This window comes from Ovis canadensis, chromosome 4, assembly GCF_042477335.2.
Source record: "Ovis canadensis isolate MfBH-ARS-UI-01 breed Bighorn chromosome 4, ARS-UI_OviCan_v2, whole genome shotgun sequence".
NCBI lineage: Eukaryota > Metazoa > Chordata > Mammalia > Artiodactyla > Bovidae > Ovis > Ovis canadensis.
In genome coordinates, this window is record NC_091248.1 from 29,852,858 (window position 1) to 29,880,804 (window position 27,947).

Sequence of the window (27,947 nt, forward strand, 5' to 3'; positions counted from 1 at the left end):
GTATGAATTATAATGTAACCACATACTAAATGACAAAGAATTACTTATTATGAAAGCAATTTTTTCTAGCTCAAAAAACCTAAAAAATTATTTACAAATATACTTAGATATGGTAATACAGGGGTTAATTACAGTATTGAATGAAAGTAGTGAGTCTCAGAAGATCAGAGTATGACACCATTTTTATAAAGCTCTAAAATAAGTGAGACTATGTATTATTTAGAGATACATAGATTTATGTGGTTTTACATGTAAAATTACATAAAAAGCCAATGATAACTGAAATGGTAAGCACAAAATTCAGGATGCGATATTCCTGCAGAAAGCAGGTGGTTGGGTTGATGAGGGAGCACACAGGAAGTCTGGACAGAATTGCTTACGTTTGGCTTATTCTTTGTGTGATGTGCTCACTGGTGTCTATCTTGGTGTCATGTTTTTTAATTTACAAGTGTATCGCGTATATTATTTCGTAGCATCATATGCTGCATAATGGAAACTGAGGCTACACAGCACCGGTTTTGCTCAAGTGACTGTGCTCCCAGCTCTTCTTCCTTGGGTGCTCTTCCGTGTACCCTCAAACTCGAATCAGGGCCACAGGCCTGAAGGAAGAGCAAAGTGTGTTGTGAAATAAGACATGCAAATGCCATTTGATTTCAGCTCAGAACTAGGGATCTTCCCAGATCAGGTGTTGTAAAATGAGGGAGCTGATCCTCCACTCCTCTGCTGGGTCATGTTTCAGTATGGGGGCTCATTTTTCAGCCTCTGCTCTGTCTTTAAAATGCCCTGCTCAAGTTCACGTGGGCTTCAAGCAGTCCTTGGCTGCCGAGTGCCTTCCCGTTCCACCCTGCTAAAATTGAAAGTTGCTTTTACACATTTTAAAGGAAGAGTAGAAAAAGTTCCTTTATCTTAATTGCAATTGTTAAATATATAGCTTAAGCATACAACAAAGGCTTTTCTTCCAAATATGTTGGAGTGGGAAACAACAGTTGTTAATAAATTGAAGTCATTTTAATTCAGATTGATTTCTTAACCATATTCAGGGCAAATAAAGCAAACATCTAACTACCTTCTCCACCCCTGGGGTCACTCATCTTCCAGAACCACTCCATCTTGCTGGGTTTCCCCCAGACAGAGTATCTTTCTTACATTACCACCATCTCTGCACAAACATACTCTCATCCCTTCTAATGCCCAAACCCAAGTTCTTCCCCACCAGCTACATTTTGCAGCAGGCAGGGCTTTGATGGGTTCAGGGGACTGAGGCAGGTGCTAAGGAACGGGGGGAGCCAGCAGGAGTAGGGTGGTCTGGGGTGGGAGTTTCGTGTGACATAAGACGTGCAAAGGAATTAATGGCAATCAGAACCACATTGCAGGTTTTGAAGTAGATAGAACATGTGTACTGAGGTTACATAGCCTGGGGTCAGGGTGACAGTTGAGTTCCTAAACTTCTGAGAGTCTCAGCCTCTTAATCTGTAAAAATAGTTACATCCTAGCATGGTTGTAGTGTTTACAAACTGTCAATGCTCAGTATACACTCAGATGCAGTGTTTTATTTGCATTGGATGAATATTGAAATTACAGAGATTCTTTCTAGGCTTGTTGATAGAGACGTAGCTTTGACTCAGTGTGGGGTGATTTACTTGCTCATCCTTGAATGCAGATTTCTTCACACTCCTTTTCACTGTTGAATCTATTTCCCGAGCCTTTACAGCCACTGAACCAAAAGCGAGCGCAGGAATTGACCTGTTTGTCATAATACCATCGAACCACATATTCACTACAGTTCCCTGGCTGTAGGGGTTCCAGACATCTAGGATCTAGAGTGAGAAAAAAATAGCCAGTTATTATAGGTTTTTCTTTCATTGAAAAGTAAAAGCTTTATGAAGCTTATTCTCTATGCACACTAACATACCAACTAAGAAAGTGTGATTCTAAGTTAAGAAAGCATTCCCAAATACCCAAAATATTTCCTCTACAGCCTGAAATTTCACCGTTAAATAAACATTCCCTTGAAAACATTGAAGTTTTTGGTCTTCATGAAATCCCATTAAATGCTTATTTCCCTGAAAGCATAATACTGTGAGCCTTCTTTAGCTTATACTCTTGTGAGTAACTTTGAAATTATTTATTAGTTTTGATAGTTTTTGTGTGGAGATTTTAGGGTTCTCTGTGCAGAGTATCGTGTCATCTGCCAAGAGTGATAGTTTTATTTCTTCCCTTCCAATTGGATATGCTTTATTTCTTTTTCTTGCCTGACTGCTGAGACTGGGACTTCCTGTAGTATGTTAAATATGTTAATAGAAGCTATGAGAGTAGGCATCCTAGTTTGTTCCTGAATTTAGTGGAAAGGCTCTCAGATGTTCACCACTGAGTATGTGAGTTTGCATCAATGGCCATTTTCTCCTTTTTTCCCCCAGTTGTGTTTGTAGTTCTTCTCTGATCATTTCGTCTTATTTTTGCTTCTCTCATTGTGGTTTGATGACTTTCTTTTGTAGTATGCCTGGATTCCTTTATCTCAACATTTCTTTTAGGGTAGATTTCAGTTCAGTTCAGTTCAGTCGCTCAGTCACGTCTGACTCTTTGCGACCCCATGAATCGCAGCACACCAGGCCTTCCTGTCCATCACCAACTCCCGGAGTTCACTCAAACTCACGTCCATCAAGTCAGTGATACCATCCAGCCATCTCATCCTTGGTCATCCCCTTCTCCTCCTTCCCCCAATCCCTCCCAGCAACAGGGTCTTTTCCAATGAGTCAACTCTTTGCATGAGGTGGCCCAAGTATTGGAGTTTCAGCCTCAGCATCAGTCCTTCCAATGAACACCCAGGACTGGTCTCCTTTAGGATGGACTGGTTGGATCTCCTTGCAGTCCAAGGGACTCTCAAGAGTCTTCTCCAGCACCACAGTTCAAACGCATCAATTCTTCAACGCTCAGCTTTCTTTACAGTCCACCTCTCACAGCCATACATGACCACTGGAAAAATCATAGTCTTGACTAGATGGACCTTTGTTGGCAAAGTAATATCTCTGCTTTTTAATATGCTGTCTAGCATAACTTTCCTTCCAAGGAGTAAGCGTCTTTTAATTTCATGGCTGCAATCACCATCTGCAGTGATTTTGGAGCCCCAAAAGATAAAGTCTGACATTGTTTCCACTGTTTTCCCATCTATTTCCCATGAAGTGATGGGACCAGATGCCGTGATCTTCGTTTTTTGAATGTTGAGCTTTAAGCCAACTTTTTCACTCTCCTCTTTCACTTTCAGTATTGCTTAATTCTTTTAGTTTTTGCTTGTCTGAGAAATTCTGTATCTCTCCTTCTATTCTAAGTGATAATATTGCTGCGTAGAGTATCCTAGGTTGTGGGTTTTCCCTTTCAGCCCTCTGAATACATCATGCCACTCCCTCTGGCCTGCAAACTTTCTGCAGAGAAATCAGCTGATAGCCTTGTGGGGATTCCCTTGTATATGATTCTTTTTTTTTTTTTTCCCCTCTTGCTACCTTTAGATTTCTCTCTTTAACTTTTGCTAATTTAACTGTAGTATGTCTTGGTGTGGGTCTGTTGGGTTCGCCTTGTTTGGGACCCCCTGTGCTTCCTGTACCTGGATCTGTTTCTTTCTTCAGATTTGTGAAGTTTTCAGCAGTAATCTCAGCAAATGCATTTTTGATCCTCTTCTGTGTCTCTTTTCCTTCTGGAGTCCCTTTTGATGCAAATGTAGGTATGTTTGATGTTACCCCCAGAGGTCTCATATGTTGCGTTTGTTTTTTGGTTTTGTCTATCTGTTGTTCTGATTGGAATTTCCATTATTCTATTTTCCAGATCACTTACGTGTTCTTCTGTGCCATTTATTCTGTTCTTCATTCCTTCTAGAGTATTATTTATCTCAGATATTGAATTATCTGTTTTACTGTGTCTTCTTTATGTTTTCTAGTTCCTTATTAAAATGACTTGTATTCAGATCATTTCTCTGCCCTAATTAGCATTTTTATTACCAATGATTTGAATTCTTTATGTCATAAGTTGCTTATTTATGTTTCATTGTTGTTGTTGGTTTTTTTTCCAGGGGTTTGCTTTTTTGTTCTTTCAATGGAGAGTAGTTCCTCTGCCTTTTCATTTTACCTAACTTTCCCTGTCTCTGTCAATCTGGATGAGACCGTTACCTGTTTTGGCTTTGAAGAGGTTTTCCTATGTGGGAGTGTCCCTGTGTGATCTGCATGTGCCCAGGGCCTTTTGTGGGAGAGCTGGGTTTGATGTGGATACAGCCTCGTCTCTCCTCAGGGTGTGCTGGCAGCTGCCACTTTGGTAAGGGAGCGGGGCTGGAGATGGAGAAGCTGGAACTGGAGCCGGCTGTGAGTACTTCTCTGCTCAGTGGCTGTCACCGCCCTGTCAGGGGCAGGGCCTGCTCCCCAGTTGCTGGAGTAGAAGCCCTGAGGGTCAGGCTTGAGCTGACTCTTCGCCCTTTGAAGTGTGTGTTTTTCCTTCTCCCTACTCGGGGATTTTTGTTTCAAAGGAAGAGATTACTGAAGCAAGTGGGGCTCGTGTACTCTGACCATTCAAGCGTCTGTAGTTTGGCTCAAAGGCATGCCACAATCTCGTCTTTGCTGCTGCTGTGGCCACCCGAGATCTAGTGCTCGGCTGTAGCATGGAGTGAGTGGGGCTGGGATGCTCCCTCTTCTTGGGCTGGGGCATGCAGCAAGGTAGTCCTGGGAATTCCAGCAGCTGTGCTGCAGTCAGAATCTGGGCTGCTTCTGGGGGGCTGCTTGAATACACGCCAACAATGGCTGCTCTCTTGATATCACAATTTTCTTTTAAAAAGATCAGCTTTTACAGAACAATAAAAACATGACCTTCTAATGTCAGTTGACAAGTTTTGGAAACACTTCCCCTTCTCCAAAAAATATAAAAAATTAAGCTAAGTAGAGCTACAATAAGAAAGCTTGTTAAATCCCCTTTTTTATTTCATGGTTGTCCTTAGTCCCTTGGTTAGTATTTCTTACTGAGAAAGTAATGCCAAGGTGGGAAAATTCCCCAAAAAGGCCAAATAGATGCTTGCTGCCTGACACTTGTGTTTTGTGCAATAGTTTACATGCCGTAAACTTCATTTCTCAATAGCAAAACAAGCCCTTTCTCTATCTGGCATAGTCATTTCCCCAGATTTGAAGTATATCTCAGCTAATTTGTTTTCTAAAACTGACCACTAACTTTGCCTCTTTGACCAAATGGAAATGAGCAGTGGATTCTATCTCCCTCCACTCTTAAAAAACAAGAACTAAATAATATCTGTTCCAAGCCAATCTAAGCTGCTTTGGGGCAAGAAAATTATCTCTCTTGCTTGTTCTTTAGAAACTACATATGTAGTGATTAATTTTTATGGACATTAACACCATGGACAATATGTTGGTGAATCGGAACCTAGATTCTAGCTTCTTTCTCTTTCTTCCACCCAGGGGTCAAAGCTTCAAATGTCTACAGTTGCAAAGGTTCCAAGTAAGACACTAGGGGATGGTAGGAGCTATGGTGAACATCAGACCAGCATCCTCTCTAAAGGCATTCACATTTTAACAATAACAAGAAACACTATAAGACCTTTAAAATTTTTGATCAAATTTGTTCCACAACCAGCCTGTTCTCCAATTCTATATATAATAGAATGAAAAGCTTCTTCTGTCCTCCCTGTTTAGAATCAGAACATGCTCCCTCTGCCTCTGGGTGAGATTTTAGAGACCATCCTTTCTGTGCCTTATTATTATTATGGATACAGCAGCTGATGGGCAGAACTCTCTCACCTTTGTGCACAAAACTTTCTGGCTCTAAGTTCAAAGTGGAACTCGGAGCTCTGGTTTCCAGGCCCTTTGTCTGATCCTCAGGAGGCCTGAGCAGTGGCCCCGGGATGGTGGCAGCCTCAGGTGAAGGAGTGGTGGCCGGGCTGGCAGCCCAGGTCCTCTCTGAAGGCTCGTTCTCTCTATCCTGGGCCCCGGAGATACGTACCTGCACAAAGAATCCAGAGTTTCGAACCTGGTGATATCAAGTCAAGAAAGCTAGTTTGCTCTGGGGAAGATTTAAAGTCCAGCACTGCTGCTTCTCTCATTTTTCAATGTTAGTTATTTCAATAAAAGCTCAGGAAGTGATGCCTCTCCTCTATGTCAGGCATCCCCAAATACCTGAGTTATGGATTTTCTGACCACCTCACGCAGGTGTAAGTGTGTGTACACACACCCGCGCACACACACACACACACACATGTCCCGCTGCTAGGCACAAATGCTTTTCTTCTGGGCCTTTCAGAGAGATCTACCTGCAGGGCACGAAGCATGTGAGTTTGAGAGGAGTTTCATCTTCATCCTTTTCTTAGTCAGTTGTATGAAGAGGGAAAATAAGCACTATTTCTTTAACGGTGTTTTTAATGACGTTTTCCTCTCTGTTTTCTAACACTAGAGAGCTTAACAATATATTCCAAAATCTCTACCACAAACTCAACCAACGTTGAGATTGGGAATTGGAGTGACAGAGGACAATAATACAGCTAAAATAAAAACAAGAGCAATCAGTTCTCATCTCATCCTATTATCTGGACCCCAGCAAATGCCAAATGCTGCAGGATGCTTAGCTTCTATGAAGTTCTGGGAAATGTATGCTAGCTAAAGAATGAAGGATTATAATTTCAAAAGCAAGTTTTCTGAACTAAGAGTTCTAAGTTTCATCTAAATTTATGATATGCAATGAAACAAGAAAGAAAATATGTTTTAGTTAAAAAAAAAAAAACAGTCACGCCAGTTATTCCTGACTACAGTTGCCAGCAGCTAGAACAATCTTCTGTGGGTCCAATTAAGTTATTTTTCTCTTGGACCCCAGCTACACGGAATTGAATGGATCATTTATTTCAGTCCTAGCACAGTGTTGTCATTTATCCTTGCAAGGCCCTCTCTTGTTTGTTTGTGTTTGTTTGTTTATTTAAATAAGCAAACCTGTGAGCTAGGTAAAGTCGTTTTTGCTGCTTTCTCACCTGTGGCTCCTGTCATCTTGTGGCCAGAGCCAGCTGTCAGCATTAGCTGCTCTCTGCCATCTAAGATGTTCCACTGCTTTCGAGTCTGTGTACACATACGATACTTTGGCCACCTGATGTGAACAGCCAGCTCATGGGAAAGGACCCTGATGCTGAGAAAGATTGAAGGCAGAAGAAGAGGGCAACAGAGGATGAAATTGGTTGGATGGTACCACCGGTTCAATGGACATGAACTTTGGCAAACTCTGGGAGATGGTGAGAGACAGGGAACCCTGGCGTACTGCTGTCCATGGGGGTCACAAAGAGCTGGACGTGACTTGGCGACTGAACAACAACAACACACACACACATACACACACACACACACACTCTTACATACAGTGGGGACGGGCTAGTTAACTTCATTACTCATGTATGTATATTTTTATGGCAATTAAGTGATTATCAGAGCAAACATTTCCATTAGGACTGATCTGGTCATCAGTGTAGGTAAAGGGCACTCAATTCAAATGCAGTAGTGGCATTTCACTAACCACAGACACATCTTTTGGTACAAAAAGAGGTAAAACTGGGGTCACTTGGCGTTCCTCTTTCTTTCAGAATGATCTTGTATATATCAATGACAATGTGAATATGAACTTGGTTATATTCGTAGAACTAGAGAATTTTAAGATTAGGGGAAACCTTTGTCTACTTCATTTTCTACGGGGGAATCTAAAGCACCAAATAATTAACAATTAATGATCTAAAACTTCCCCCAAATTATTGGAAAGCTAGTGGCAAAATTAGAAATGCCTTTTTCAGGAAAGAAATACTGAGGCTTGTGGGTTGTTTTTTTTTTTTTTTTAACTTGCATATATTTCATGTTAAGCCAAACTAAGTTAAAATCTTTGACTGAGGAGTAGTTTATTGAACATAAAGAAGACAACAGACTTTAAGGCTACACTTGAGATAAACTGTCTGTCGCATGAGAATGTTCCTTTGAAGAAGTTCACTAGACAGCTCAGTTCTCTTAATGGAATAACTCAGCCCACATAGCCATCTTGTTCAAGTCTTACAGCCTCATAAGTTATTCTTTGCCTCTTGGAAGTCTAGGAGTGTATGCTTCTTTCTCAGATACATCATCATTTGGGAATTTTGACTACTAGAGCATTATACCTCAGGTTCTAGAACAAGTGAATTTTTTTTTCATAAATGAGAATAATTTTATATTTTGGCTCCAGGGGATTTCAGTTTATTTAAATAAATATATAATTGTTTGCCATTTTTATAATTTTCCTATTACAAAAGCAAATGTGTTCATTGAAGGGAATTTGCAAAATCTGGACAAGCAACAGGAAGAAACTAGAAATCACAAGTGATTCTACGTCCCAGAAATAATTGTTGTTGCCAGGCAGATGGTTTATCCCCCACCCCATCTTTTTTTTTTTTTTTTGATATGCGTGTGTATTTTTTAACAAAATATGTACTGTATGTTTGGTTTTCTTTTTTTTTTAAATATATTATGCTTCCATATATTTTACCGTGGCTCCATAACACCATTTTAAATACAGAATATACGTAACTACAGTGGTAATTTTTAGTATTTAATTTGCTTTTTTTTGTTTTTCTGTTAGAAGCTACATGGCTCATTCTGATCAAAGAACACACATATTTGAGCCTTCTGAGACAAAGTTCCCTCCAAAAAAGTTTTACCAATTTGTACTCTCACTAGTAAGTGTCTTTCCTTAAACTATCACCATTTATGAGACATTCTGATTGGAAAAAGAGATAAAGCTTGATAGGTCCTTCAACTGATCTACATAGCCCTGCCGGCCTGTACACAGCTGTTGGCCCTGCCTCCCACTGCCCCCAGTACATCTGGCTCTGACCTTCCACTCCCTCCTCCTCATTCTGCCTCAAGCTCTCAAAGTCAGCCCGCCTGCCCCAGCAGGACATGTTTGTCCCCAGCAGCAAAAGCCAGGCAGCACAAAGTCGCCCCGTCCAGAAGGTGCACGGTGCCTTCCAGGGCTCCACACTGGGCCCTGATCATGCAGAAGTTAACCTTTAATCCTGTCCTCTTGATCATTTCTTATTTCACATGTGTAAATATCACTTCCCTGATAAGCCAAACCACATTTCTCTCTCTCTCTCTTTTTTTCCTTCCTTCCTGCCTTTGCTTCTTTATTTAAAATCTTCATAGCATGGAAGAGTAAATATTTGCCACTGGGTAAGTTCAGGAATGGGTAAGAGAGAGAGACAAAAAGGGAGAGAGCTGGGATTGGGGGACACTTTAGATTCATTATTCAATTCCTCCAGGCTTTACTGTTTATTTTATTTTTGGCTGCGCGCTGTGTGGTGTGTGAAATCTTAGTTCCAAGATTAGGGATTGAACTTGTGGCCCCTGTAGTGGAAGCAGAGCAGAGTCCTAACCACTGGACAACCCAGGAATTCCCTCCTCTAGGCTTTAATGTCATCATTTTAAAATAGGGAAAGATTAGACCCTAACATAAAGCTCCAATACTTTGGCCACCTGGAGTGAAGAGCCAACTCATTGAAAAAGACCCTGATGCTGGGAAAGATTGAGGGCAGGAGGAGAAAGGGGCGACAGAGGATGAGATGGTTATCATCCACTCAGTGGACATGAGTTTGAGCAAACTCCGGGATAGTGAAGGACAGGGAAGCCTTGCATGCTGCAGTTCATGGGGTTGCAAACAGTCAGATACAAGTGAGCAACTAAACAACAACAGTACCTTCCAACTCTGAAAGTGAGATCTGAGCAGGCCAAAACTTTACTGGTAGAATACATACCAAACTCATGATAATGGCTGCTTCTGGAGAGAAGAGGAGAAAGAGACTCTAAAGGAAGATAGCAAGGACTTTATCTGAAGCAAGAGTGATGAACAAAGGGAAACACCAGTTATATCTGGGTGGTGGGCTTGCCAATGTTTGCCTTCTCTGTTATTATTTTCTTTTTTAAAAAAATCTTAACCCTAAACACAACAAACTGCCTCTCAGCTCTACACATTTCTGCTCCTGCCACACACCAGCCTGCCTTGGAGGAGACAAATGTTCTCAGCACCAAGCTGGGCACACACAGTAAAACACAGTGGAGGATCTGGGGCCTGTGAGGGCTGACACCTGGACACTGGGCCTGCTCCGTGCAGCTGGACAGGCAGATGTGTACGATCAGTCCCTTCCAGCCTCAGTGCAGATCTTTAAGGGGAGAAAACAGATTTCGAGCTGCATGCAAGAACGTGAACGGGTGACCTAAACGATTACTAACCAGGCGCCACACAATTCCAGAGCGTCCTTTGGTTTCTGACTTCCAGACATTTTCCTGGGAATTCATTACCCTGAACCTTGCTTGTATTATAGACAAGCTCTTTGAACCTGAGCTCCTATCTCCCCTGGACAAATGCTGATGATCAAGTACGTTGGTTCATGTGCTCAGACTTAGGTTTTCCCAGCAGCGCAGAGCCACGTTGCTCCCAGGGAGCTGTGGGGCTCCTACACCTGCCAGCTGGCTCCACTGCCCATGCCTTCAAGGTATCTGGCTTCTAGGTTCTGGCCTTGACTGGCCCTTCCTAGAAAATAGTGCTTCTTAGCCAGGTCTCTCAACACTCCAGCACTTAAACTGAATACTCTCTGTCTGCATTTAAGATTGTTGAGGATTGTGAGGAGCACCTTGAGTTTGGGCTGTGCCTCCCTGGATTGCCTGCAGCTTTCCTAGAGGTAAACTGCAGGGGTTTATTCTGTTAAAGGCTTCTCATACATTAGTATAATGTCCTTCATTCTGGCATTGCCCAGGAAAAGTTGTTGACTGTTCCTAATGACATGTTTTACAAAAGAATATTCTGGTAACAATGCCTTATTGTACAAATGAGGAAACTTTGAGAAATAGGTGATTCATGCAATGTAAGGCTGCTGTCAGATCTCATTTCTAAGATATCATTCATTGTGAAACACACTATAAAATTTAAGTCTGGAAAAAGACCACAACTTACTAAGTAGATGCATATCAATATCTGAAATAACAAAGTAGGAAAAGTATAAACTTTGGAGACAAGGTTTTAAGTTCAGAATTGAAACTTGAGTCAGTCGAGTTTGCTGACTTCCAGATCTGGGGTATTATTTTCTAGATCGGTTTGCAATGTGTTATTTTTTCCTTCTCTGTAGGAGAGAAACATCTTACATACTAAGGCTTATAAGTCTATGATAAGCAATATATGAGGTTTCCACAGACACATAACCTGGCAATTCTACTAATTAGATTTTATTCAGTTTGAGTGTTTTTGACTACCACAATGCTGCTGCTGCTAAGTCGCTTCAGTCGTGTCCAACTCTGTGCGACCTCATAGACAGCAGCCCACCTGGCTCCCCTATCCCTGGGATTCTCCAGGCAAGGACACTGGAGTGGGTTGCCATTTCCTTCTCCAATGCATCAAAGTGAAAAGTGAAAGTGAAGTCGCTCAGTTGTGTCCAAATGTTTGTGACCCCATGGACTGCAGCCTACCAGGCTCCTCCATCCATGGGATTTTCCAGGCAAGAGTACTGGAGTGGGGTGCCATTGCAGGAATATTAGTTTTACTTTATAAACAAATAAATTATAGTATTGACCAATATAGCCATATCTGTATATGTGGCTTCATCAAGGCCACTTACAAAAATTAGGTCTGATTTCAGGAAATCAACTTAATTTTCATGTCAGTGGAGAAACTAAACTAATATTGGGCTTAGTCTCAAGTGTTTTGAAAGTTTAAAAAGTTATTCTGATTTGAAAGTATTGATTATGGCCTTTGAGTATGCCTGAATAGGCTACTTCATTCAATAGTGAGTATAGTATGATTGAGCAACCTATACAATTTTACTTGAATAGGACATAAGAAAATATAGATGTATGCAAATATTTATGTCTTTTTCCTAATCTGTTATGTATGCTCAGTACCAAGTTAAGATATAGGCCATCACAGACAGGTTTTTAAGAAAATTCAGCCAAAATGGAATCATATGTATGAGAAATATTAATAATTCAATGATGTTATTTTTAAAAGGGCAAAAAAAAAAGACTCTATCAGCAAGTAATGGATAAACTGAATATAGAAAAGAGAGACGTGATAAGAGTTTTGAGACCATATTATTAAATCCTGATCAGAAATGATGAGGCCCTGATCTAGGCGGTAGAAATGTTACTGAGGAGAAAAGAGTTGAGAGCATAGGTCGAGGGATGATAAGAACAGACCAGGGATGACGCTACCGATGAGTGTGAAAGACACAGCAAGAGCAGAGCTCCAGGTGTGTCTCAGGTTTCTTGCCGGATGCCCGGCTGGTTGGAGGGACCATATTCTATGAAGGAAATCTACAGGAGCAGCATGGTGAACACAGTTCACGTTGAGTGCCTGCAGGACACCCGGAAGATGATGTACACAGACAATCAAAATGTGTATCTGGGACCCAGGAGAAAGTCCTGGGGTGGGGAGGCAGATTTGAGAACCGTTAGCACACATGGCTTTGAAACCTAGAGAATATGGAATAAGAGAAGTAGGCCAAGAACAGGTCTCAGAAAAATTGAGTTTAATACAGAGAAAGAAAAACCCCAAAAGCTATTGAGAAAGAATGCTCAGAAGGAGGACCGGGAGAAAGAGGACTTGCAAAATCAAAAATCAGCAGTGACAGGGGGATATATGCAAAACAGAAATCAGGTTAAGAACAGGATGATAAGGATCTAGCAGTGAGAGGGTTGGTGGTGACTTTCGCAGCAGAGCTTCAGTGACACAGTTTGAGGCAGCAACCTTACTTTGGAGGGCTTCCCAGAGGAATGAAAGTGAATGGAAGTGAGGAAACAGAGCAAAAGCCAGGGGGAGACGGGGAGGAGGAGAGTGAGGGTGTGGGTGGGGATGTGAGTAGCAGAGATTGGCCCGTGGAATAACTTTATTATATAAAGATAGAGATAGGATAGAAGCACAGCTGACATAAGAGCTGTGGATTAGGGAAGGTTTTAGATGGGAGAGTCTCAAGCCTGTTTCCTGCTTCTGGGGAAGGAGCTGGAAGTGTTGCCAGGGAAGGACACCAGAGGGAAGGAAGGTCCTGGTTTCAGAAGAGACGGAAGGGAATAGATAGGCCCCAGAGCACAGTAGGGGACAGGTGGGAGTCACATCAGAGTTGAGGCTAGAGTCCACAGTCAGGTCTGAGAATGAAAGGACATATCCAGTTCCAATATCAAGGCAGAAGCTGCCTGGGGCTGCGGTTCTCAGAAAAACTGTCCGTGGAATCCTGGTTTCAGAGTGGCCCTCTTTATTTTTTAATTAATTTTTACTGGCATATAGTTGCTTCACAGTGTTGGTTTCTACTGAACAGTACAGTGAATCATCCATAAGACATATCCACTCCCTTTTGGATTTCCTTCCCATTCAAGTCATGAGAGTGCATTTAATAGAGTTCCCTGTGCTATGTAGTATTTATCATTAGTTATCTATTTTTATACATAGTATCAATAGAATATATCTATCAATCCCAATCTCCCAATTCCTCACATCCACCCTTTCCCCATTGGTACCCATACATTTGTTCTCTACGTCCAGGTTTCCATTTCAGCTTTGCACATAGGGTCATCTATACCATATTTTTAGATTCCACATATATGCATTGATATATGGTATTTATTTTTCTCTTCCCAACTTAGCTCTGAATGACAGTCTCTAGGTCCATCCATGTTTCCACAGATGACCCAATTTCATTCCCCTTTATAGAAGTGGCCCTCTTTAGAATGGATCTTGAGATGGAGTTAGAACAAGTAAGGGTTGTGCAGAAAGGAGAGTAAGAGATCGAAGAGGCAGACTGAAAATAGAGATGAAGATCTTTGAGCAGCGTACGTGATCATGACTGAAGGGGAGGCCAGTGGCATGGGGACGAGCGATAGGGTCTCACTAACAGGATGCACAGAGAGGGTGGGCAGCTAGCGGAGTCAGCCTGCTGTATTAGCTTTTTGTAATTGACTTCAGTACAGAGCATCCATTACTTCCACGGAAATGAGGAAGCTGTATGCTCAGCTTAAGGCTGGCCCTGGACTATACATCAGGACCATATCATATAAAAGGAGAGGACTTGGGGCTCCCCCTCTGCCTCCACCCCCTGTCCACCCCATGCAGGAGCTACTCAGAGGGACTCTTCCCACACCAGCTTGACTGACTTCCCTGGGTTGCTATGGAATCAGTCATTCTTCATAGGAATCCCACAGGCTCCTTTCTACAGAGAGAAAAAAAAAAAAACTTTGCTGCCAGTTACCTAAGTTGTTTGCAATCTGGGAACAGTTTTTCATCTTACAAAAAAGGAGTTTTGTGGAAAGCGTAGACAGGGCTTCTTTCCTTTCTACTCTTTCAAGGGGAAAAGAAAATCTGAAATCTTGTTACAAGAAACTGGCTCCAGCAAATTGGCCATGTGCATTGACATTATTTATTAATACATTTAGAATAACAAAAAGTGACTTCATGCAGGAAATTCATATACTTATTTGCCTAGTGAGCCATTACTGCTTATGGCCACTTGGTCTGATTAAATGATGTTTACTTGATTTGATTGCCCTGCTCCAGTTTATATCCAGGAAATCTTTCTCCAGCTGGCCACACCCTGAAACAAGCAAAGAACATGAAGTGCCAACATTGTTAGTCCCATAAAAGATAAGGATTTCTTATGTATACAGTCTTTTGAATTGCAGTGTAATTGATGACTTTCCCTGAAGAAAATCTTCAGATTTCTTTTTTAGCCCAGTAGTTGGTATAGCCTTCATTTGGTCCTTACGTATTTATTGAGCATCTACTGTGTACAAGATGAAGCACAAGTCTAGGTCCCAAGAGACACAAAGTTTAATTAGATACAAATGTCCTCAAGGAATTCAAATCCATCAGGAAAGTTAGGGTACCTACAAAAATAATTATTAGCGATGTAAAATGTGATAGATTTCAGAAGAAAGTATAAGCTTTCCTGAGATTTCAGGAGAGAGGCAGAATAGAACGGATGATGTACATGTCTCGTTTCCTAAGACTGGCCCAAAAGGTCAGCAGAGCAGGAACTGCCAAAGATTTATGCACTTAGCAGAACCTTGGAAGTCCCTCTGCTTTCTATATTTCACAGCACATCTGTTTATAGGTATTTAGTATACATCATGTTCATTACACAATTAGATAAAATAGTTCAAATGCACATCTTTCTTGACTTGATTCAACCCATTGGCTTACACGACTCACAAAAGACTAAAAAAGTGATAACAGATTTCCCTCTAAAAAATAGATTTTTGCTAGAAAGGAGAGGAAGAAGGAATACTGAGCTTGGTATCTTAAGGACTGATAAAAGGAAGACAACAGAGAAAGAAATTAGAAACACAAAAAGGGAAATAGGACTTCTGACATTATTTATTTTGCAGTATTGCCTAGGGTAGGCTTGGGAACAAACTGAAGATTGGAAAGTTTTGACCGATTCATTTTACTTTGGAGGTTTCTATACTATAATTATACTTTTAGATAAAGCGTGTGCATGCATGGATATATAAATAAGTTTTTGTATTTATGAGTGTTCCCTGATGGCTCAGATGGTAAAGAATCTGCCTGCAATGCGGGAGACCTGGGTTTGATGCCTGGGTTGGGAAGATCCCCTGGAGAAGGGAATGGCAACCCACTATAGTACTGTTGCTTGGAGAATCCCCATGGACAGAGGAGCCTGGTAGGCTACAGTCCCTGGGGTTGCAAAGAGCCAGACGTGACTGAGCAACTAAGAACATACGTTATATACACACATGACAGATCTAAGTGTGAACATAAATGCATATATGTTTGTTCAGACTAAATATCTATTAGCCTTCAGACTAAATATCTATTAGGATCATTCATTTTTAAAAATTCAGTCTTTCTTCAGTGCTTCTGCAAAGAGAGCCAGGGTGAGAAGGCGTAGTAGATTCAAGACAGACTATCCAAGTTCAAGGTCATTACAAACTCCCATTAGGAGTTCATTACAAGCTCCTACTCTCAGTAAGAAGCCCCATAGGGAGATCCAACTGATGCCCACCATGTAACTCTTGGTGCTGTAAATCTAAACTATTTTGGATGTACTCTTCTCATGCCTTCCCCTCCCCAGCTTCTAGAATGTTTCCTCTGCCATAATCTATTAACGTCACTTGTCTCTCAGGGCATCTGACCTCCTGGGTCACAACACCAGAGTCACAGGGTCTTCTTGCTGTCCCTCATTCTGTGCCATTGCCTTGAATGTCCCTCTGCCATCTCCACTTTGGTACAGAGTAAGCCCATTATTTTCCTTCAGGGAACCCTACCCTGCCTGCTATATTCTCCATCTCAGTGGATGTTTCAGTCCACCCCATCTCCAAGCTAGAATCCAATCATCATCCCCAAGCCCTCTCCTTAACCTCCATTCACTCTCCAATTCCTGTTCTTTCTACCCAGAAATGGCTTTCCAATCCATGCTTCCTTTTAGTCTGGTGGCCCCCGTCTTAGTTTAAGGCTTCATTATCTCTCACCTGGACCATTACTCCTCACATCCCAACCTCCAATCTCCTCTCTTCCTCCTCCTCCTATTTATCTTTCACCCTGCAACCAAATGTGACTGTATGACCCTTGTTTGTAAAACTGCTTTCTTCTGTTTGCCTGGGCTATGGAGGAAGTTCAAGCTGCTTAGTTTGACGCATTTATAATTAGCCCTCAAATTATTTGTCCAGTTTTAACTCTCACCCTTCTGCAGGTACACCTTTGGATCCAGTTAGACTGAACTTGTCCTAATTTCTTAAAATGCCATTTCCTATGGATTCCCCCTTTGCCCCCACATGTTCCGTCTTCTTGGAAGTACCCTTCCTTGAAGAACTCTTACATAGTCTTAAAACTTAGCTCAACACCAGCTCCTCTGTAAAGCCTTACATTACTCTGCCCTGAAATTAATCTGCAGCATCTCTTGAGCCGCCTCCATAGCTCTGCTAAAGTTCTTAATGCTCCCTGCACTCATCCATTCTCTGAGAGACCATGGACTTCTGTTGGGCAGGAACTGTGCCTTAAGACCACCCTTGAGCACCGCAGTAAATGATCAGTACATCTCACTGGAACTCAGTGATTTTGAGGAGAGGTCTGTTTAGACACTGCTTGCTGGATGTAGCCTGAGTTTGTTCTTGTATAGGTAGTTTTTAGAAAGGAACATGGATTGATTAGGGCCAGGACAAAGAGATAAATCACAGGAGAAGGAGAAGATAGACTGTGTACATTATTGTCTATAATTTGCTTTCAAATGCTTAGTAAAGACCAAGGTTGGCAAACCCCTATGGGCTGAATGTGAATCTTCACCTGTTTTGGGAAATAAGTTTTATCTGAACATAGCCATGTTCATTCACTGAGTGCTGGCTATGGCTCCTTTTGCATTTCTAAGCAGAGTTGAGTCATTGCAACAGAGATGAAGTGGTCTGCAAAATCCCAAATCTTTCCTATTTCAGTTCAGTCACTCAGGCGTGTCCGATTCTTTGTGACCCCATGAACTGCAGCATGCCAAGCCCCCCTGTCCATCACCAACTCTTGGAGTCTACCCAAACTCATGTCCATATAGCCCTTCACAAAAGGGTTTATTGACCCCCTGATCTAGACCATATGGTATAAGTGTGTGTTAATTTCAATCTACAATCTAGGGGCAGTCTATTGTGCTAATCAGAATTACCCGTATTGAAGTTGGTTAGTATTTAATCAAATAGATTACAGACTTTTCTGTCCTTTTTTGGGATATAATATAAAAACCTTGGGAGTCCTGTAATTTGTCCCCATAAGAATGGCATCAGGGTCTTTCTTAGCATCAGGGTCTTTTTCAATAAGTTGGCTGATTCTGGGAAAGATTGAGGGCAGGAGGAGAAGGCAGCAACAAAGGATGAGGTGGTTGGATGGCATCACTGACTCAATGGACATGAGTTTGAGCAAACTCCTGGAGATAGTGGAGGGCAGGGAAACCTAGTGTGCTACAGGCTGTGGGGTGGCAAAGAGTCAGACGTGACTTAATGACTAAACAACAACAGGAATAGCATCCTAGGCCTGACTCCTGAATGGTCCTGCATTCACCTATTGGTCTGGGGGGTTTCTCAAGTCTTCAGTTCCTAGTCAGTTAGTGGAACTCTAATACTTGAACATTGTTGCACTGGCTCAAAATAAATCTTGCATGTCTTTGAAGACTTCCCACAGGGGGAGTTCATTGAGCTTATAAAATATGGACACTGCTGTGTACTTGGTTGCCAGACCACATCTGTGCATGTAATAGATATAGGTTCACACCAGCTTTAGTTGTGATTTGGTGGGAAAGAGACTACATCACTCACTCACTGGCAATTATGAGAGGCTCTCCAGTTCTCACCTGTAAGAAACTAAGAGTTGCTTGTGACCTGATTGGCTGAGGTCAGTGCTCAGAGGCTTGCTCTAAGGACATCCCCTTTGTCTCAATACATTCAGGAGGTAGTTCTCTTGTACACACATGATTGGGGAGCTCTGAAACGAAGCCTCCGCCTTGTGCCATATGCATGCATAGCCTCCCTCCCTGTCCGTGCCCTGGGTGCACGCGGGGGGAAGCTAAGTGAGCAAGAGGGTGGGCGAGAGGGAGGGAGAGAGCAGACGGAGCATGTGTGCACTTGCCAGAAACTTGAAAGGGTACAAAGTGTGCAGTGGATACGCAGATGGACAGGGAGATTTGCAACCCGGTACAGAAACATGATTCGGATAGTGTCGTATTGATCTGTTCTAGTGGACATGATTACTTTTGACACTGGCGGGGTATAATATAAAAATATTATTTGTAGCATTTAATAAATAATTATAAAACATGGAAATGTTTATCAGTCTCATATTCATGCTCATAAGCTCCAGAGCTATTTCAGAACTAGAAATCTAGAAACGAAAAGCTACTATTTAGAGCCAAGGACCTGAAACTATCCACACCTCAGTTGATTCTTGACAGCTCAGGACAAGATGGTCTTCAGTGTAGAGCAGACAGAATATACCGTTTTAGGCTCACAAATTGAGCAAGATGATTACTTACAGACTCAGAAATTTCTTTCTGGGGCTCTGGAGTGGATTCATGGCGTTCTTCCCCCGATATCCCAAATCCAGGTTGAAGCGGTGATGAACCCAAAATATGAAAGAGGTAGGCTTCGAAATCCTCACAACTTTTTGTAAATAGTTTTTGCTTCAGGGTATCTTTTAAAAAATAGAAGTAGAAAAGGATTTTGAGGAGCAATGAAACATTACTCAAATCTGTTTATTATAAAGATCTTCTGCGCTCTCCACTTGAAGTCAACCACTAGGGGAGCCAAGTTTTTAAAGCATTTTTACATCATCTGTAAAAGGCCATCTAAAATAATTTAATGTAATAATATGGAATGGCCCAAACTGAAGCTGAAGCTCCAATACTTTGACTACCTGATATGAAGAACTGGGTCTTTGGGAAAAACCCTGATGCTGGGAAAGATTGAAGGCAGGAGGAGAAGCGGACAACAGAGGATCAAAAGGTTGGATGGTATCACTGACTCAATGGACATGAGTTTGAACAAAGTCCAGGAGATTGTGAAGGACAAGGACACCTGGCGTGCTGCAGTCCACGGGGTTGCAAAGAGTCAGACATGACTTAGTGACTGAACAACAACAAATGGTCCAAATAGGCAAACAGATGACTTAAATTCATTTTATCCAGAGGGAACTACTCTGTGGAAGGACCGAGTCTCACCCATAATAAGTTTACCAGGCAATTAGCTCTGATTTTGGAGATTGCAAAACACAAACCAGTCCAAAAATATACCCCTCACATTAGTAACTTCTTTGGTTAAGATGACAAAGCTCTTCAGTTATTAAAATATAACTTGTCTCTGAAATACGTAATATTTCTGGCCATTTCTAACACCTTAACTGCCCAGTGAGACTGAAGGTACCAGATAAACCCTCCAGTCATCCAGTGTAAGGAAGCCAGACCCCAGGTTAGGGAGGTCTGAAGTATGAGGGAAAGTGGGATGGTTCTGAGTGTGGTCTGCTCTTCTTAGGGCCAGCTGTGTGGGTACCCGGAGCCCCAGGAGCAGAATGAGTCCAGGAGGACCCATGCCAAGCCACGTCAGGCCCTGCTTCCTGATAAGTGGAGAAGGAAGGATTGGGTCAAACTGAAGCCTGCAAATACAGTAAGTATAAATTTTACTTATTTCATAAGCTTTCTGGGTGTGGGCTCTGCCAGAATGTGTTATGAGTTTCCAGTGACCTGGAATGTTTCATTGCAAAGTGATACTGATCACACTTGAATCACAGGTGAGTCAGTGTCTTAGCATGCCTCACTAGGAAATATCAGTTCTTGTGAAAGGGTAAAGCAGCATAGGAAAACCCATCAGATCAGTCCTGAGTGTGTGAGGTGTATTCAAAATGTTCTTTCAGATAAACTCCTGATGTCAGCTTGTTCACTCTTCATTATCTGTTTTCATAAAAACAGAGAAAAGGGAATAGAGGAGAATAATTCTAGTTGCTATGTCTCTCATCTCTTTAGATTACCATAACTTTTTCCCACTCATCTCGGACTTATTAATTCATTTTGATTCCATGGTTAGTTTCTGCCTTGCTGTGGGCTTGTTCCATCTCTTACCCGAGTTAGGTAACTTTTAGAACATAAGCTAATCTGAGCAATGCCCTCAAATCCTATCCTTTCTTTTCAGCCCTTCAGTTGTAGATACACCCCAGCTAAACAACTCCATGGCCAACTCAGCACTTACTACAAATGAATAAAGATAAGGACTGTCCTCTGTGAACTGAATGATACTAAACCTCTTTTCCTTCAGAGTTTGTGTTACAATTTAATGCTGGTGTAAACCTCAGTAGCCTTCTGATTTCCATTTTTGGTCAGGATCATCCAGCGATGTGGTTCTTGGAAAGGCAATATAAATTCTTTTCCCCTGGAACTGCCTTACCTTCAAGAGTAATGAAGTCATCAAATAGATAAACGTGCTCACTATCTGGGTCAGTAGCAATCAGATTCATTTCTTGGTGGAAAATGTGGAAGTTGGGGTCATTTCTCTTCACTACCCCTATCACAAATATCTCCACATTGATGTCCCTGGCATTCCTCACCACCTCAGTGAGATTCTTCTCATCTCGGGTATCTGTCTGCCCATCAGTGATGACCAAGGCCACCTTCTTCACGCCGGGCTTGGCGGCTTCGAACATGCGGTTGGCGGCATGGAGCGCTGTGGCCGTGTACGTGCCTTCCCCCAGATACTGCATGTTGTCCACAGCCCACTTGAGGTCGTCCTTGCTGGAGAACTGGGTCAGGTGCGCCACCTCCTCCACCTTATGGCTGTAGTTGATTATGCCTATGCGGGTTGTGGCCAGGTCCAGGGCGACCCGGTCCGTCAGGGTCTTCACAAAATTCTTGATGATTTGGAAGTTCTTGAGCCCCACGCTTTCTGAGCTGTCAATCACAAACAGCAGCTCCAGGGGAGTCTCTTTGCATTTACGCCCACAGCCTGAAACATGGATGTGGACACAGAAACACAGCAAGAATGGAAATGAAAACATCCCAGGGAGAGGGGAGGGGGCGGGGATGAACGAGAGACCTGGATTGTAGCCTTCCTTTTCTGTGACCTTGAACACAGCTGACAGTTGTCTCCCTTCTAGCTTCTATGCCTGACTCTTTTCAAAATGATATATTGGGGGTGGGGGGGAAACCTCCCACACAAAAAATCAAAATGCTGTAGAGGATAACATAATAAACAGCTAGCCAATTTCTCAGATTAAAATATAAAAGTCTTTTTAAAAGATTCAGCATCCCTTTGCATGCCTTCCTGATCCCATCCCCCTCCTTGTCTGTAAGAGATAACCACCATCCTAAATTTGCCCTTTATCATCCCACCCACATGTATTTAATCTGAATCTGAACGCTAATATTTCAGTCTTCAACCATATCCTTATGTGAAAATGAACACTTGCTCATTGGAGTGGCCAGTGAGTAAAGTAATGGGATGAAACTTTTTAATTGTCAGGGAAAGATTTAGATCTTTAACTGGGCATAAGCGTAGTAGCCCCCCGCTAATCTGGCTTATGTCCCCAGTCACCCACAGTGACCCTACGGTGGCCCCCATCTTATCACGGAGGCCTGGAGAACATTTACCCTGTGAAACTGTTCAAGAGGAGTGATCTAGGAACACTGGTCAATAAACAACTTCTATTTATGGTTTATCATTCGAAGCAGTTGCCAGAGTCCCTAAGCAAAAAGTATCAGGGCTCCATTGGTGTATTCGTATCCTTATGTTGCCCAATAACACTCCCACAATAAATCATCAGGAAACTGGCTGCTATTTTTACAGGGTGTCTATCACTCAGAAGCAACGTCTAAATTAGCCTGTCACCACAGAGAGTCCCAGGCTGCTTCTTAAGGTCCAGAAGTCTTTTGGGGGACAAGACAGTTCTGGGGTTCCCTATGTGGGAGGATAATGATATTCCTTCCTCTGTCCATTTTAAACACAGAAGGTTCTCTTATCTTCATAATCCATTAATTGCTTGCTTTTTGGCTAATCTTTTTGCTTTACTTCCTTGTTCTAATAACTCTGTTTTAAGCCTGTTTTGCCATAGGGGCTTCCCAGGGGTCTCAGCGGTAAAGAATCCACCTGCCAATGCAGGAGGCACAAGAGATGCGGGTTCGATCCCTGGGTGGGGAAGATCCCCTGGAGTAGGAAATGGCAACCCACTCCAGGGTCCTTGCCTGGAAAAGCCCATGAATAGAGGAGCCTGGCGGGCTACAGTCCACGGGGTCACAAAAGAGTCAGACACAACTGAGCGACTGAGCTCACACACATTTCACCACGGAAGCATTTAGACCAAGTTGCGACACTAGGTGACCTCTGAACTCTGTCCTCTTGCTTTTGAACTGGCAGGCACTCTAGATCTCAAAACTCAGTTTAGAAAGACCTTTTGCTTCAGGAAGAACAGAGACATTACTATCACCAGCTGGGCTGGACTCAAACACCAGTGAGGCCCCTGTAGTCATGTTTCCTTGGTGGTTCTTTCCTTCCCAGGCTCAGGTAAATGTCACCGAATACAAATGAGCTCAGTGCTAACAAAAGGCCTGGCTGCACAGACTCTGGTGTCTGTCTTCATGCTTCTTAACCACTCTGGGACAATGATTTTCTTTCCTTAAATCAGGATTCCCACAGCCCCTCACACTGCTTCCTTTTGGTTTCCCATCAACTTTGCAAATGAAGTGAAACTTTCCCATGAGCTCTACAGTATACATCTTCTGAGTAAATGCAAATATCTTGAACATAGTGGGACTGGTACTTTAAAGTGATGGTTGTTTTCTTGATCATCAAATCTTACCACATATTTCAAAAATAAGCTTGATGATTTCTTCTTTCTGGAGGGAAAGAGGAAAATGTATTAATTGTGTGACCATAATATTCTTTCCCTACATAAAAAGGACTATCTTACTACAGTCAGCATTGGGCTATTTGAGTAATCCTTCTGCTGCAAATAAGATACATAGTACAGAGGTTAAAAGTTGGCTACGATATATTATAATTGAAATGTGTCTGAGCTGTAAGATGTAATAGCTGAGACTGGAAGTTCAAATTGCAGCTTTGGTGTTTGCCAGCTGTGTGACCTTGGGCATGAAGTGACCTGTCAGTGGTCTGTGTCTCAGGGCTGTGGTGAGATTAAACGAGGTAACACACACAGCTCTTAGCTCAGGGTATGGCCCCCAAAGGATGTACTCCCTACAGGTGTGCATCCATGGATACAGAGGGCTGATAGTACTGTGCCATTATATATGAGGGACTTGAGCCTCCACGGGCTTCAGTACCTCCTGGGTGGAGGGGCGTGTGCTGGAACCAATCCCCTGCAGATACCCAGGACGACAATGCCACGGGCAACGCACGCTTTAGTTACATGATTTAAAGCACATGTGCTAGCCAACCAGGACAAGCACCTGGTTTGAAAGAGAATTCATTCTATACTGTATTCCCTCCCCTCTTTCCGAACCAGCCCCCACATGTGCGAGTCTCCTCCCTAGCTTCCTAATACTCTCACTTGGGTTTCTCCATGAAAGGTCCCTGGGCTCCTGGGTGCTCCTTCCGGGCCCCGCTCCTCACTAGCTCCATCAGAGGGGCCTGAGATGAGCTGAATACCGGGGGCCAGTCTGCCAGTGGCCTGTGCCGCATGGCATGTTTACAGATGACTCGGATGGGAACTGGCGAAGTCAGGATTCTGCATCTGCCAAAGACGGGACGCTGACCGGGGTGATTAACAGAGGCGAGAAGCAGAAGCCCAGAAAACCTCAGCGGGGAAAAGCAGCGGGCCTTTTCTCAGAAGATAAAATGTAACAGCTGCAAAAGTTAAGCTTTAAATAAAAAGATCTATAATGACAGAACAAGGGCACAGGTGACAGCCAGTGGCCTGGCTTAACAGAAGCAGGTATGGAGAATATTCACGGCATCTTAATTCAGATTTTTTTTAAACTGTAAATTGAGTAAAAGCCAGTGATTTCAAGTGGCTATACAAAAATTACTCCCAGTACGAGATACTTTAAATTATATGAAATAAAGGAATCAACAGTTATCTTTTTTTTTTTCAGGTTTTGTCATACTTTTTCCACATTTAGAGAGACATTTAATAAATCTGAAACTAGAGTATGTCTAAAAAGGAAACTTTCTATATTAATATATTTATATTGTATATCCTGGCAGGGGAAATGTTACATATTTAATATAGTTATTTTTAATTTTTACCAGTGGAGAAAATACTGCAAGTTTTATGATTATAGGTTTTCACTTAACATTATATATCAAATTAATTTCCCATCTTACCAAGTGTTCTGAAAAACTTGATTTCTGGAGTCAGAGGCATGGCCATTTTATGGTTCTTGATGCAGACTGCCTAACTATCCTCCAGAAAAGTTGTGGTAACTGACAGCTCTAACCGTAGTATATAAGAAAACCTGTTTTGTTTTAGAGACACAGTACTAGTTATTATTACTATATAATCTTTGCCATTTGATAGAGAAAAATATCTCAGTTTTAAATTACACTTAATCCACTGGTTGTGAGGCTAAATTTTAAATGTGTGCTTCCAGTTGTATTCTCTTATGCGTGGTCTTTGTGTATCCTTGGTCCAATATTCCTATTAGAATCTTTGTCTTTTATTGACTTGTAAGAGCTATTTGTATATCAAGGTTGCATTTAATTCCTTTCACCGTGCTGTATGGCATAACCAGGTCTAATATGCTTTACGTAGTCATATTTATATATAATCAACATTTTCCATGTAATCTATGCTTTAAAGTCACCAGAATGAATGGTTTCACTCTTTCTGCTAAGATTGCTAAGTAACCTTGGTTTCTCAGTGCCAATGATGAATGCATCAAATTTATATCCTTCAAAGGACTCATGTTAACATGAGTCTAGTAGCAAGTAGGCAAAGAAACAAATACTTTTTATACGTGCTATGCTGTTGGATCAGAGCCAAGGAACCATGTTGCTCTGCCGGAATACCAGGGGTGGGAGCGTGGAGTTGGTGCTGTGGTCCAGGGAGGTGGGTAGACTCTGACCAGGGTGGAATGGGGTGAAGAGAGGAAGAGGAAGAACCTTCCAGGCAGGGGACAAAACACACAAAGCGCAGTGTATTACAGTACTTGAGTAAACTTATGACTCAGGGCATGTGACAGGAAGAACCACAGAAAACGCGTGAACACAGACAGGCTCTAGATCGCCTTTGTGTCTTGTTGAAGAGTGTGGCCTTAGCCTGAGCAGTGAGGACAGCCGTGGTCCCTGGCAGAGAAGAGAATTGGGTGCACCTTTATTTAAGAAAACTGACTTGGGCGGCCAGTAGAGCAGCCTGAGATTCCTAAATAGTGCGGGCAAAGAAAATTAACACCAGAAAACCGTGGTGGGAGTGATGGATGGGAAGGGATGGCCTGGAGGGATATTGCAGAAGGAGATGAAGGGGGTGGTGAGTAACTGGAAGAGAGGATGAGGGGACGGAGGCGTCTAGGAGGTAAACGATAGCAGTGCCACTCTTGGAGGGAGGGAGGGAAGGGACGGGGCAGGGTGGAGCTAATGAAGAGTAAACTGGGCTCAGCTTGATTCTGGCTGAGTTCGAGGCACCTATGGGACACCCAGCTGGAAAGGCAATAGGAGGTAAGGTCTGATGCTTGGGAGAGGGGCTCAAGTTGGAGGCAGAGTTAAGGCCAGTGTACAGTTGGCTGTTGAAAGAGGGGTAGCAGGCGAGATGGTGTGGAGCAGAGCTTGAGTGTAACCTGGGAGACCCCTCCATGCCCACTTTTGGCAAGCATAGTTTTTCTGTGTTTAAATCTAAAATGCTTTCCCATCCTCCATACAACTTTACTGTAATATTAAATCCACCTTTTTGAACTGTGCACCTTTAATAGCTGTCCCTCCTTGAGAATTTGAGGACACAGAAGAAACAATTGCGGGAAGATGCTGAGAACCCTAGCATTTCAGACATAGTTGGAGAAAGTCTTTTTGAAGTAGTTTGGGTGAGAATGATTAAAAACTTGAACTCCCATCAATAGTATTTGCCTCTTGAAAGGGGAGTTTGACAAGGAGTTCAGCCTGGTGCTCTGTGACAACCCAGAGGGGTGGGGTTGGGTGTGAGAGATGGGAGGGAAGTTCAAGAGGGAGGGGATGGATATATACCTAGTAATGATTCATGTTGATGTATGGCAGAAACCAGCACAACATTGTGAAGCAATTATCCTCCAATTAAAAATAAATTTTTTTTTTAGAGGAGGAGTCTGTTAGTCTGGACTAAATCTGCCCCAGAGAGTGTATGAGGATAGGAGAGAGTAGGGGTGGGGAGAAAAAGGAGGCCTTTCGAGAACAGCCTCCATGAGGGAGCAGGCTGGTTCTGGCTTCCAACAAGCCAGCTCCAGCTCTAAGGGCTCTGCCCCTTGTTAGCGAGGTGACTCGGGGCATGTTGCTCAAGCTTTCTGCAAGACTTGGCCGGTCTTTATCTGAAAGGGAGACACTCCTCCTTGCCTCGTGGGCTGTTATGTGCATTAATGTGTATCCTGAGCAAGAGAGGGCTGCAGTCTCTTGCCTGTCCCCTTCTCCCTGCCACCCCCCTGTCTTCACCAGTCCTATGCTGCACCGGGTCTTAGCCAGCACTTGCGAGGTGAACCCAAGGTCTGTCAAATACCCCCCAAACGCCTGCCCCTTGGCTACCTCATGCATACAGGCCAGTGCTGTCCACTTCCAAACTTGAGGCCATTTGGGGGCAATTCTGAGATCTGAGTATCCAGAGTGTGGAGCAGGGGCAGGGCGGTATGTACTCAGGGTGGTCGCTCCTCACCTGGAGGAAAGGGTGTACCAGGAGAAGGACTAGAAGTCCAGGAGTCCAGAGTCGGGGCCGTACTCTGCCTGCGTCCCCCAGGCACCCTGCAGTACTGGGTCAGGGTGGTACTGATATGAAGGAGCCTGTCACATACTAGAGTCTCATTTAATGCTGACCATGGCTTTCTAAATGCTAGACAAAGGGAAGAGTGAAGGAAAAGAGAATTTGCATCAAATCACACCTCATTTTGTCTGCTCTGGACCCACACATCACCTCTGTCACAGCCTTTATCAAACTATAGGTGAACATCCTCTGCCTGCCTTTCTCTCCTGTTAGACTGTGAGCTCCTTGAGTCCAGAGATGCGGGCTCTTGTTCTCAACTCTTACTGCCATGCCTGTCTCAGACCCTGACCCAGGGCATGTGCCCGATAATTGTTGGTGAAATGAATGAGCAAGTGCATGGATGAAGAAGACAGTTCCCCTCTCCACGGAGCGATGGGAGGGAGGGTATAAACCTACGGGGAACATTCCTCTGGGCATTTAACCTACACCCTCCTCTGCTACATGTAGGGAGAGATTGCTGCTTATGTAGCTGCGTTATCCTCCACAGGCATCTGGGGAGGGTCTGACCTATGGTG

At 42.9% G+C, this 27,947-nt stretch overlaps 1 protein-coding gene across 1 annotated transcript in view; it reads right to left on the reverse strand.

Moving 5' to 3' along the window:
* Window positions 1-1,374: 1,374 nt before the first annotated feature.
* COL28A1 (collagen type XXVIII alpha 1 chain) overlaps window positions 1,375-27,947 on the reverse strand; it is a 190,627-nt gene continuing 164,054 nt past the window's right edge. Inside the window, 5 exon segments of the mRNA XM_069587501.1 lie at window positions 1,375-1,817; window positions 5,784-5,985; window positions 19,037-19,194; window positions 20,937-21,491; window positions 23,341-23,377. Coding sequence (XP_069443602.1) covers window positions 1,645-1,817; window positions 5,784-5,985; window positions 19,037-19,194; window positions 20,937-21,491; window positions 23,341-23,377 — 1,125 coding nt within the window. The 3' untranslated portion in view covers window positions 1,375-1,644.